The sequence below is a fragment of the Puccinia triticina genome, chromosome 2A (assembly GCF_026914185.1).
Source record: "Puccinia triticina chromosome 2A, complete sequence".
NCBI lineage: Eukaryota > Fungi > Basidiomycota > Pucciniomycetes > Pucciniales > Pucciniaceae > Puccinia > Puccinia triticina.
Window position 1 is genome coordinate 4,426,514 of NC_070559.1, and position 11,907 is coordinate 4,438,420.

The 11,907-nt window shown below is 50.9% G+C and overlaps 1 protein-coding gene across 1 annotated transcript; it reads left to right on the top strand.

The window, feature by feature from the left end:
* Positions 1-11,190: 11,190 nt before the first annotated feature.
* Positions 11,191-11,689, top strand: PtA15_2A470 (uncharacterized protein; the record flags this gene model as incomplete). The annotated part of the gene is made up of 2 exons (XM_053166494.1): positions 11,191-11,380; positions 11,448-11,689. The coding sequence occupies 2 exons, from the start codon at positions 11,191-11,193 to the stop codon at positions 11,687-11,689; spliced, it is 432 nt and encodes a 143-aa protein (XP_053017710.1).
* Between the last annotated feature and the right edge of the window lie 218 nt (positions 11,690-11,907).

Genomic DNA, 11,907 nt, shown 5'->3' on the forward strand with positions numbered 1-11,907 from the left:
CTTTGTTCCTGGTATTATAATTCGATATGAAGCTGGATGCCTGGACTCGTGTTGCGGAACAGACTTATAATATCCAGTGTACCCGTGTACCCTTTGTTTCTGATATTATAATTAGATATGAAGCTGATTTCCTGGACTTGTGTTACTATCACCGCACACGCAAGTACGCAACCAATATGACCTGGAGATTATTTACTTCTAGACAGGATATAGTACCGCTGAACCGGAACTAAAGCAAGTTTTTTTTTAAAATATGATTGGAAGGTGGCCTGGCGGTAGGTAAGGGAAACTGTTTGGATTTCGTATGATCCCAACCATATTGGCTGCTGTGGTGCCTATATACCAACAAAGCACTCGACTCACAAAATTCGGGTGACTGACTGAAGCTGCTGTGTGAATCTTAATGCTGCCTGAATTTTGTTTAGGTGACTGATCCGTGTTTTTGTCGGTTTATGTGTCAACAAATGAATGTTTCATTGTATATCAGCTTTAACTTCAAACCCACCCACAACAAACAACTGACGCTACTTCATCTTGACATCTATATCTCTCCTTCAGCCGTGCCGTAGCACTCGCACCGAACATCAAATCAATCTATTGCCTCACCTTTCAATCTCCAATACCGTTCCTACTCATGGCCAAGAAACGTGTGAAAAGAAAACCAGGCGTTCTCCCGCTAGCAGTCCGCCTCCGACGAGAGGCTAATGTGAACCAAAACTTTGCTGCCCTACAACGACTTCAAGGTTTTCAATCGGCAATGGCGCGAATGGACCAGATAGTGGCGGCTGATACTCGGTTAGCGGAGGATCTAGAGAGCGGAGACTGGTTAAACGAAGATAATCAACACGATCAATATCGAGAAGACATTGAAGGAGAAGACGAGGATTCTGAAAGTGATTGGGCTCCTATTGACTATGAAGAACCCGATGAAATCGACCTTGCGATAGAATCCAACATTGAATGCCTCCGACAAGAATCCCTGAATTTCAATTGGACCAACCTTGTCAAGGACCTCTATGCAACTTATCTGGCTCAAAAAGCTAAAACGAAAAACTGGACAAAGGACAACTGCTACTCCGATCACTCTACTTGCGAGTGTATCTCAGCAACCAGAAGAGCAATTGATCTAGTTGATGTATACTGTATGTCAATTTTTCTCTTGCTTCCAATCTATCTATGATGGCCGATTGATTTCATCTTTTGCCACAGGTCAACGACGTGCAAAAGTCAAATTCTGTCCATGCCAACCCGATGCTGTATGTCTCCTGCGGATGGGGTATCTCCCAGGCTCCCCAATCAGGCCGGTCACTGCCTTTTCGATCCCCCTGCTTATCCTACACAATAGCCTATGGAACAATTGTCACATCGGCGCCTTGCCATTTACGACTGCAATGAAGCAATTTCTGGAACCTCAATCCGAACGGTTGACTGTCAAAAACTCTACACATGTAAGTGATTTATGCTATTTGGGCGTCTATGAGAATCTTAGTTGATTTGATCAACTTATATTAATTGTTGAATAGAGTCGTGATCTCAGAAAGCCTTTCTCTGCGGCTGTCGACCTTTTTCGGGAACTTGAGGATCAAACAGATAGCTTGATATTCAAAGCAATGCGCCTTGAAGAACAGACCATCCTGGCGTGCCGCTCCTGTCCTGCTTGCTTTGGGCCAGCACCAACAAACCTTCAAGATTACCCCCGAATTAAGGAAAACAAACTTATTATTTGTCTTGATGGGAACTTTCAGCATCGTCACATTGCCAAGGCTAGCCGCGACTATCACCGAATAAACACGCCAAGCATATTCCTCAAGCAACAAGAAGTCGACAAAATGAAGGCTGAAATCCGAGACATTGAGCTACGCAATAAGCCAAAAGCCCAAGTGAGTAGGACTGATCACTACATAATTTCATTTCAAGTTTACTGGCCAACAGATCGTCTGCAATTTCAGAAAGACCAATGTACAGAATTCCATAAGGCAGCCGACGACAAACGCAACGAGTCCTCGTGGAAAGGATGCGATGATACCGGCCTTATGGGCTGTTGCTGTTGGCACGATTCCGCAATATACATGGCAAACATCAATAAATCGGGCGAACAGAGGTGCTTCCCAATGGCACTGATCACAAAAGTGGTGGAAAATGAAGAGGTCAATTGACACATTGGTATCCTTTACGACATCAGCTGTTCTCTTGATAAGTTCATTGAGTTGGTATGTGTTTCAAATTTTCCTTCAGTCTTTGCTTTTTGTTAATGCCATCAGGATGCGACAGCGCGGATTGCTTGATGAAGTACGGGGTCGCATTAAGTTCGGAACTTCGATTTTCCATGCCTATGTTCACTCATGGGCTTGTCAGCTTGATTACAATCCGCGATTGAACGAGGGATGGGGCTTATCGGTATGGAGCTCCGCTCGGTGCTAGGCCGGCGGCAGCGCTGGGAGGGGAAAAGGTGTCGAGTGACTGCCCTCACGGATGGTCCGGATGAGTCGTAAGGATTCGAAGTGATAGCTGGGGGGGGGGAAGTGGTTTTGGGGGTACAACGAAGGTTGGATCTTCGTTGGCGGTTGTATCGCGCTCAGAATCGGAAAAAATGGATCGGAAAAGAATCGAGGATTGGATAGATTTCTTGATAGCCGCCTTGGATCAGAGCAGATGCTATGGTCTCCTATCCTCCAAGTTCGCCGGGAACTTGGATTCCTGGAGGCCTGTCACAACCATGTCATCATCTCCTCGCGCGCCGTGCGCGCGCACAAAACACAGACAACAGAGACAAGGAAAGAAACAGACAACAACAACAAACAAAAAAAAAAGAGGAGAAGGAGACAAAGGAACAGAACCCAGAAAAGAAACGGAAAACCGCCAATAATAACCATGAGAAATAAAAGGGGAATCAGGAGACATAGAAATAAACATGACAAAAGGCAAAGAGGAAGCAAAAAAACCAGAAATAAACCCACAGACAACCCTGTGTTAGGACCAAGAAAGAGAAGAAGGGGGGGGGGGGGGGGGGAGAAAAGGGAAGTAAGTGGAAGAAAAGAAAAAAAAGAAGGAGAAAAGAGGATCTTGAAGGTCGAATCTTGAGGTCCGGAAGTCATGCGCCGCCTATTACTGAATCCTGAAACGTGCACCGGCTAGGCCACCACATCCACCACCCACTTGCAGTCTGTCCCTAGACTGCGTCTTCCTGCGCCAGAAAAGGGAAGAAAAAAAGGGGGATCCCGCGGATGGCTCACGACAGTGGCTAAAGTAGGGCTTACAAAAACGGTAGCAGACTACCCGGATGGTGCATACATTGGGAGGACTTACTTTTAGTCTGAAATGCCCCCGCGCGGAAAATAACGCTTGACCTGATCCGCCGCAAAACGGCGCTTGAGCTCCGTGCCGTCGAGTTCCGCCAAAACGTAAGATCCACCCTGAACCTGCTGAACGATCCGATAGGGTCCATTCCATTTGTGGGCGAAGAGCTGCCCCCACTGAACCTCCAAGGACCGGTTATACGCTAAAACCAAGTCACCGGGGCCTAGAGGGCTGCGAATTCGACTAGGATGCTTGTCCTGCCAATAGCGGATGGACTCGGCTCGAGACTTCATCATTCGCTCATACGCCAAGGCCCGCGCCTCTTCGCTGCGCTCAAGTTGTCGAGAGCGGGCTACTAGCAAATCAGCGGTGCTGCGCACCCCCTCCCAATTGACCCCAAGGAACGATTTGATGTCCAGATCTATAGGAAGTGCCGCGCGTTGACCGAACACCAACTCGTAGGGAGAGTAGCCCGTCGTGCGCTTGGTTGAAATACGATCGGCGAACAAAACTAACGGCAAGAACTTCCGACAGTTCTTTCCGGACTCCCCAGCTAACTTGACTAGAGCCGATTTGAGCGGCGCATGCCCGCGCTCAACCATTCCTTGAGCCTCGGGGTAGTACGGAGTCGAGACCCGATGTTGACCGGGCAACAACCTGAGCATTTCCGCCAAGGCTCCGCCAAACTCCGAACCACCATCGGTTGAATAGGAACGCGCTAGACCATATCGCATGGTCCAGTGCTCTTGCAAGAAAGCGGCTACGGCCTCGGACGTGATGCTGTTCAGGAACTTCGCCTCGACCCACCCGGAGAAGTCGTCGCGCGCGACGATCAGATACTTGGCACCGCTGGCCTTGATGTGCACAACGTCCATGGAGACCCGTCCGAACAGTGTCTCCTCGCCCGTCGGGTAACGAACCTCCAGCGGCCGTCGCAGATCCCTCTTCTGGCAAGCTCCGCAACTCCGACACCAGGACTGAACCGCTTTTTTTAGAGACGGCCACCAGAAACGATCGGCCGTGCGACGATAAGTCTCCGCCGTCCCGCGGTGGCCCAAGTCCTCATGTAAACGCTGAAGGATCTCGTTTTGCTTGCTAGGAATTGTGACGACTATCCTCGGCAGCGGGCTACCCCGCTTCATGAGGCGCCCGGCTTGAACGAAGAAATCTGAAGCCTTCCTCCTTAACGCCTGAAAAGTTACCGAGTCCATTCCGACGGGCCGCGCCAGCGTTGTGAGATAATCTTCCAGCTGCCTCCAAAAGCCCTCCTGAAAGCCGGTGTACTCCGAAGCCACGTCAACCGAGAAGGCGGCCAGAGGTCTAATAATGGGAGCCTCTTCGTCGAATTCCGAGGCTGGAGGATCGGATTCTTCATCCCCTTGGGGTCGCCGTGAGAGTCCGTCCGGCATTGTGAAAGACTTGCCAGGCCGATGAATGATATCGAAGGAGAATAGCTGTATGAAGGCCACCCAACGCGTCATTGGCGCGTTGGGGAGGCTCGGGGCGTTGACCATTTGAATCAATGACTGAGCGTCGACTAGCAACTCAAAGTGCTGACCCCAGAGTACCGTCTGGAGTTTCTTGAGGATCCGGGCGACGCCGCACAGCTCGAGCTTGGATTGCGAGTACCGCGATTCGACTTCGGAAAACAACAACGACTCGTAGAGAGCGGGGCGGTCCATTCCATTCGCATCTTCCTGAGTGAGCACCGCGCCCGCCGCGTGGAAGCTAGAGTCGACCGCCAGCCGTATCTTTCCCGCCTCTGGCCCGTAATCAAGCTTGACAAGTACAATGTCATGCCCAATCAATCGCTTTAACCCCCCAAACGCTTCCTCGCAATCCGCGGTCCAAATAAAATCCGCGTCCTTGCGCGTCAGACGTCGGAGGGGCAGGCATAGTTGGGAGAGGTGAGGAATGAAAATCCTGACGTACACTACCACGCCCAAGAAACCCCGCACTTCCGTTGCATTCACCGGGGTCGGCCAGGCAAGAATCTTATTGACCTTCGTTTTTGCCATGCGCCTTCCCTCCTTGCAGACGACGTGTCCCACGATTTCTAAGGCGGGAACGCATGCGGCGAGTTTTGACGCTGAGACTGTAAGCCCCGACTCCTCGATCCTGAACAGAATTCGCTCCAAAGTCTCCGCGTATTCCCAAATGAAGCGCCGGATTCCCGGGTGCCAATCTAGACAAACATTCCCGTAATCAGAAGTCGGCCCCTTGATCCCGCCATCGTCGATAAAAATGCCGGCGTGATCGGGAATCTTGTCTTGGAGGATCCAGACCATTTGTGCCTGGTACACGGCGACCGAATTGGTTGCCCCCTGCGGCAGCCGGGTCAGCTGGAATCTTCCGAGGGGAGTGTCGAAGGTAGTGAGTGGCCTGGAGATCGGATGGAGTGCGCGCTCGTCGTAGCCGCCCATGATGTCCCCAAGCCCGTAGCAGGCTCGGCCGGAAAACGATTCTACAAACTCTTCCGTAGCTGGCGGAACCCCCGCGTCCCGCACCGTGACTTTGTTGAGAGGCTGCAGATCGTGGACAATCCGCAATTTGCCGTTACTCTTGACCACACAAAAAACCGGGCTACTGTAGCTCGACGTAGATTGCTCGTACAGACCAGTGCTGATGCGTTCCCTGATGAGCCGAATGTATTCATCCATCTTGGCCGCCGGAATAGGGATTTTCTTCTTTTGCCAAGGGTCATGCTCCACAACGGGGATGATATAAGGGAGACCGTATGACTCCTTCAAAAGGCCCCGCTCCGACTCTGTAAAGGCGATAGATCGGTTACGCAGTGACAGGACATTTTTGATGAGTTCCAGCTCGTCCGGATAAAGCCAGCCTTCTGGGCCGAAATTCACCACCGCCAGTCGCTCCTCCGTGACTCGGCCTCGCGGAATGAAAGGACCCGCCAGTGACCGAGAAAGTCCGCAATATGGATCGCGAGAGAGAGAGGGGCGCTGGAGCGGCGGGTTGAGTCCCTGCGGCATTGGTTCGTTTACTGGCTTGATCTTGCGCGCTACGGGCTTGTACTTTGCAGCGAAAGAAAGTAATCCTCCTTCTCGCCAGGAATCCACGAGAACCCGCTGAGCCGAAGGGCTCAACCCGACAACCAGCAGACGCCCAGTCCGATGCTCCGCGCCGTCCTCGAACGCCGACTTCTCTGAGAAAGAAAATCCGGGACAAGGCGTGTGGCTCACGAGTGTGGCGCGTGGTAGGGTTTTTGAAAGTTGCGGAGCATCACGCCCCGGAGGTGCATATTGGGAGGTACTTACTTTCACTCCAAATTGCCCCCACGGCGGACCGAACTCCACCACTCCTTCATCGCACGCCAATTTCCAAGAGAATAGTTTAGACTCATCGCGGAGACGAATATGATCGGATGTAGATAGTTTCACCTCTTTGCGGAGGGTCTTTGCAGACATGCCTAGTTTAACCTCGTCGCAGAGGATCGGAAGTTTAGCCTCATTGCGGAGGGTCTTTGCAGACATGCCTAGTTTAACCTCGTCGCAGAGGGCCGTTAAAGGCGAAACTAGTTTATTCTCGTCGCGGAGACGAGAGTCGGAGATTAGTTTATTCTCGTCGCGGAGACGAGAGTCGGAAGATCGCGCCACCAGGAGCCTAGGAGCAGAGCCAGAATGTTGCGGAACGCTCACGAGTGTGGCACAAGGTAGGGTTTTCGATGATGCGGTAGCAGCTACCCGGAGATGCATACTGTGGAGGGGACTTACTTCTGTACTCAGCGCCCCTCCGGTTAGCCCACGCTGCATGTCCGTCCTTGCGCTAGATGCCGAAGCTCGTCGCGATGTTCTTGATGGGTTTAACGGAAAAGAATTCGAAAAATGAGGAAATGGAGATCGGAAAGGAATCGGACTGATGTTTTTGCGGATTTTTCGATTTTCTTGATGTTTTTCGCTTTGATTTTCTTTGAGAGAATGGGACGAAACTCCAGAGATAGGCGTTGAGACGGAAGAAACGGATGAATTGAGAGGAGAGCGGGTCTCGGGGAGAGCAGTCGATTCCTTGGTCAGAGTTTGAGACCCTATATTAAAACTGCCAAGTTGCGAATCGACTCCATTCATAAAAAAGGCGAGTCCTCCGAAGAGTCCTCCAGGATGCGCCCGCAATGGGCCAACACCCCCTTTCTTCCATAAGACGGGAACTCCCGCTCCCACCTGCCCTTGTCGACTGGGCACAAAGTGACCTCGATATTGCGTCCACTAGAATCAGGAAGAACAATCCGTTCGCCTGAGGTCGGGGAAAACATAAGAGTCGCACTGAAGTCCATCAAAAAGGGCCGCCCGAGTATAAAGGGCCCGTCGGCTCTGGTGATCCAGAAGTGACACGACCCGACGATCGAGCGGCCAATCCGGACAGGAACATCCTCTGCGACGCCAATCAGCTCGCACGCTTGATTATTTATTCCATAAACGGCCGAACTAAAATTCACCCTCGGGGTGAGGTTCAACTTGACCGCCATTGTATCAGAGATGAGGTTAAGCTGTGAGCCTGAATCCACCAAAGGTGTTGAGAGGGATTCCCCCTCTCCCACCGCACAGTTGAGGTATCCGAGAGGGCAGGAGTATAGGTTAGGGTCAAAATCACCTTCCGGGTCGATACCTTCAGCCAAAGTTCCCGAGTTAACTCTCACATCCTCAGCCCCGACCTCGATACGCCTACGAGACACCCATTTCTTGACCCCTTCAGCGACTGCTGGCGAAGCGGCACACAGCTGAGAAACCGTCACGTCGGGTACCTTAAGATCGCCGATCTTGTGAAGAAGCTCGTTTACCACCTCGGGCTGCTCCCTAAGCACATCCCTCTCAAACCGCACCTTAGGTTGCGGCGCTGTCGCCTTCGGCGAGGTAGTTGATCGGCTAGGAACGTTTTTAGCTGAAGGAACATCGGGATCCGGGTCATTCATGATTCGGTCGAAGAGCTCGGGCTCTTCGTCTGGACCATCCTTGCTGGGCGAGACTTCTTCTCTCGAAGGTTTTCGGATCGGGCGTCTAGCTTGTGAGGCCGGCGCCAAGGGCGCCTTGTATAATTTCGGGTCCTCGTGCCGCTTCCTCCCGGCAGGATCCGCCTCGTACGTCCCTGAGAATGACTGCGAGGAGACGGCCGGCGGGTACCAAGGATCTAGAGAGCCGCACCCTGTCTTGTACTCTGCGGAAACGGAATTTGACGTCGGCCGAGTGGGAGTGGTAGGTCGAGGTGGATTTGAAGAAGATCCTGGTTGAAAAGAAGCGACCACGTGGCGAATGGGGCGACTGCGGTCAAAAGGAATGAGAGCCCCGTTGGGCAAGAAATAATTCGTCCCTTTTTGCTCAACCAGGCCCGCCTCCTTATCCTTCTGTAGCTCGAGACAACGCAGCGTGCCATGGTTCTCCCGATGGCAGTAGAAACAAATCATCGGTCCACGCTCAGCCGAAGCTCCCGTTTTACCGGATCCTTGCTTCATGTATTGTTCAAAAGCCTTGAACATCTTCGTGAGCTCGTCCATTGAAGCCTCAGGTTTCGGAACCGTAGACGCGACTGCCGGGCGCTGATCGGAACCCATCTTCTTCATAATCTCATTTGCCTCTTGAAACGTCGAAACGACAGGAACAGCCAATCGGCTGTCTTCAAACGTTAATGCTGTCTGCTCCCTCATCACGGCGTCAACGGCATCCTTGAGAATCTTGAAAGCTGGAAGTTTGAATCGATTATCCAACGTAGTGACCATAGTCTTGTCGCGGACCAATTTCCGGCGTATTTCGTCCTGAACGGGTGGCGAAAAGGCCTGATAATACGAGTTTCTGATCTCTTCGACTGAGTCGATATGGGCCTTGGACAGCAAATATGACTGGATCGGCTCCCACGATTGACGAAAAGTCTGGTAGTCGGATGCTGAGACCACACCTCCCTTCTCTGACCAAGCTTGGACCAAAGACGTCAGGTCTCTTGTCGTGAATCTTGCGGTGTCGACCTTTCCCCAATAAGCAATTATAGCCGCTTTGAGCTTCGGCCAATTGGGAGGACTAAATCCATCCAGCGTCTCGAGGATGTCCAGGAGCTCGTCGTTGGCGAGAAACAAACGAATTTGTTTTGCCATATCAAGCTCGGTAGCCTCATCCAAACCGGCCACCATCTCGTAGGTTTTGATAAACCTCTCGACCTTGGTTCCATCGAAAGAAAGCCTCTTGTTTGGCGACTTGATCTTGACCATGGCGGCGACTCCTATCGAGAAGAGAAAATTGACAGACGACGAAGAGCGGCTCACAGCGTGGCAGGTAATGCTAACGACGATGTAGAGAACCCTTGAGGTGCACTATGGAGGGGACTTACTTCTATCTCTCCTATGCCCCGCCGCTGAACTCCTAAAAAGAAAACAAAAAAAGAAAACAACAAAAAAAAAACAAGGAAACAATCGAGTCCTCAAACGTCTTGATCCTCAAACGTGGACTAGGCCGAATTGAGCGGAACAAACGACGAAACAATCAAGTCTTGATAATTTCGGAGCAGAAAAAAAAACAAACTCCGTTCAGCTGAGATTCTCCAGATTTGGGTGGATAATAGATCGGGAAAAGAAGGAATAAGCAAAAGTATAACCGCCAGTCGCCTCAAAACCACAGTCCGAGACTGTAAATCTTGAGGTCGCTGGTTCGATCCCGGCTCGGGGGACCAAATATGGAGCTCCGCTCGGTGCTAGGCCGGCGGCAGCGCTGGGAGGGGAAAAGGTGTCGAGTGACTGCCCTCACGGATGGTCCGGATGAGTCGTAAGGATTCGAAGTGATAGCTGGGGGGGGGGAAGTGGTTTTGGGGGTACAACGAAGGTTGGATCTTCGTTGGCGGTTGTATCGCGCTCAGAATCGGAAAAAATGGATCGGAAAAGAATCGAGGATTGGATAGATTTCTTGATAGCCGCCTTGGATCAGAGCAGATGCTATGGTCTCCTATCCTCCAAGTTCGCCGGGAACTTGGATTCCTGGAGGCCTGTCACAACCATGTCATCATCTCCTCGCGCGCCGTGCGCGCGCACAAAACACAGACAACAGAGACAAGGAAAGAAACAGACAACAACAACAAACAAAAAAAAAAAGAGGAGAAGGAGACAAAGGAACAGAACCCAGAAAAGAAACGGAAAACCGCCAATAATAACCATGAGAAATAAAAGGGGAATCAGGAGACATAGAAATAAACATGACAAAAGGCAAAGAGGAAGCAAAAAAACCAGAAATAAACCCACAGACAACCCTGTGTTAGGACCAAGAAAGAGAAGAAGGGGGGGGGGGGGGGAGAAAAGGGAAGTAAGTGGAAGAAAAGAAAAAAAAGAAGGAGAAAAGAGGATCTTGAAGGTCGAATCTTGAGGTCCGGAAGTCATGCGCCGCCTATTACTGAATCCTGAAACGTGCACCGGCTAGGCCACCACATCGGACGGGGAGGGACTTGAACGGATGTGGTCCTTTCTTTCACCTTTGATCAGTCTGTTACGACTAGCAACACGGAATCACCGACTCGGGGCCCTTGCGCACAAATTGAAATACCACAACAACAGAGGGATCAGGCAACTCCGTAAGTATTGGATTTTTCCTACTCTACTTTTTGGAGGGAGAATTGATCATGATGTGAATTACCTAGTGATTTGGCTCAAAAATAAGTTCTTAGCTGCAGTTCGCCGCCGCGCCGAGGTAAAAGCGCTCTTGTCTGAGCTTCTAAACCGCCCGAATCCTTTTTCAACCACTGGAAATAATTACACCAAGCGGTTCTTCAAATCGCAATGGGAAGAACAACGTCGATTCAAGGAAGCACACACCGAAGAACAAGAAGAACATCGAGCAAAGTTACTTGAAGTTTACAAGCAGGAAGCTGCCCTAGATGCCTTGAGGCAAGTCTTCTGGGTAGATACATAGAATGAAACTACTGATCTTATTTGTTGGCTCATGCAACAGGTCTCGCTTGTGTGAGAATCCTTCTGTTTATCTCACTAGCGCACAGGAGGTTCATGACCTCCTAGATAAGTTGGAAGAGACGGCTCAAAAACTGAAGAACGCCGCCGAGAGCTTAGGTCGAACCAAGAGGCCCCATCCAGATGACGCTGACGGTAAGCTTAGTCCATACTCCAATATCTCCACTCTTGTTTATCACTCACCTAGTTTTGTTCTTATTAGAGGAACAGAAACTCCTCTTGCTCTTGTGGGACGCTAAGTCGGCGCTATATGTGCAAGCCGTGCAACTCTGGGCCGAACGCCAGCCACTCACCGACTCCAGAACATTGGGCCGCCGTCTAGGAACAAAGTTGAGCAAAAAGATTCAGAAGGCAATCCAAAGTCGTCGTGGGCCAATCAACAAACTCATCGCGCATTACAACACTCAATTTGATCATTACGTGGCCAAGTTTCCAAGAGAATGAGTGGCCGACGCAGAAAATCATCCATTAACGTACGAGGCGTTTGCCAGCATGGCTATTGACCACAAGTTTTGGAACGATGGTATTTATTACCATTTGAAAGCACCCTGGGCAACCAATCCGGATGTGCGCACAGGTATAACTTGCATCCTTGTGCTTGGTAGAGTGGACGAAGAGCTGGATTTAATAACTCAAGAACTGGCGCGGGCGATGTCTTGAGG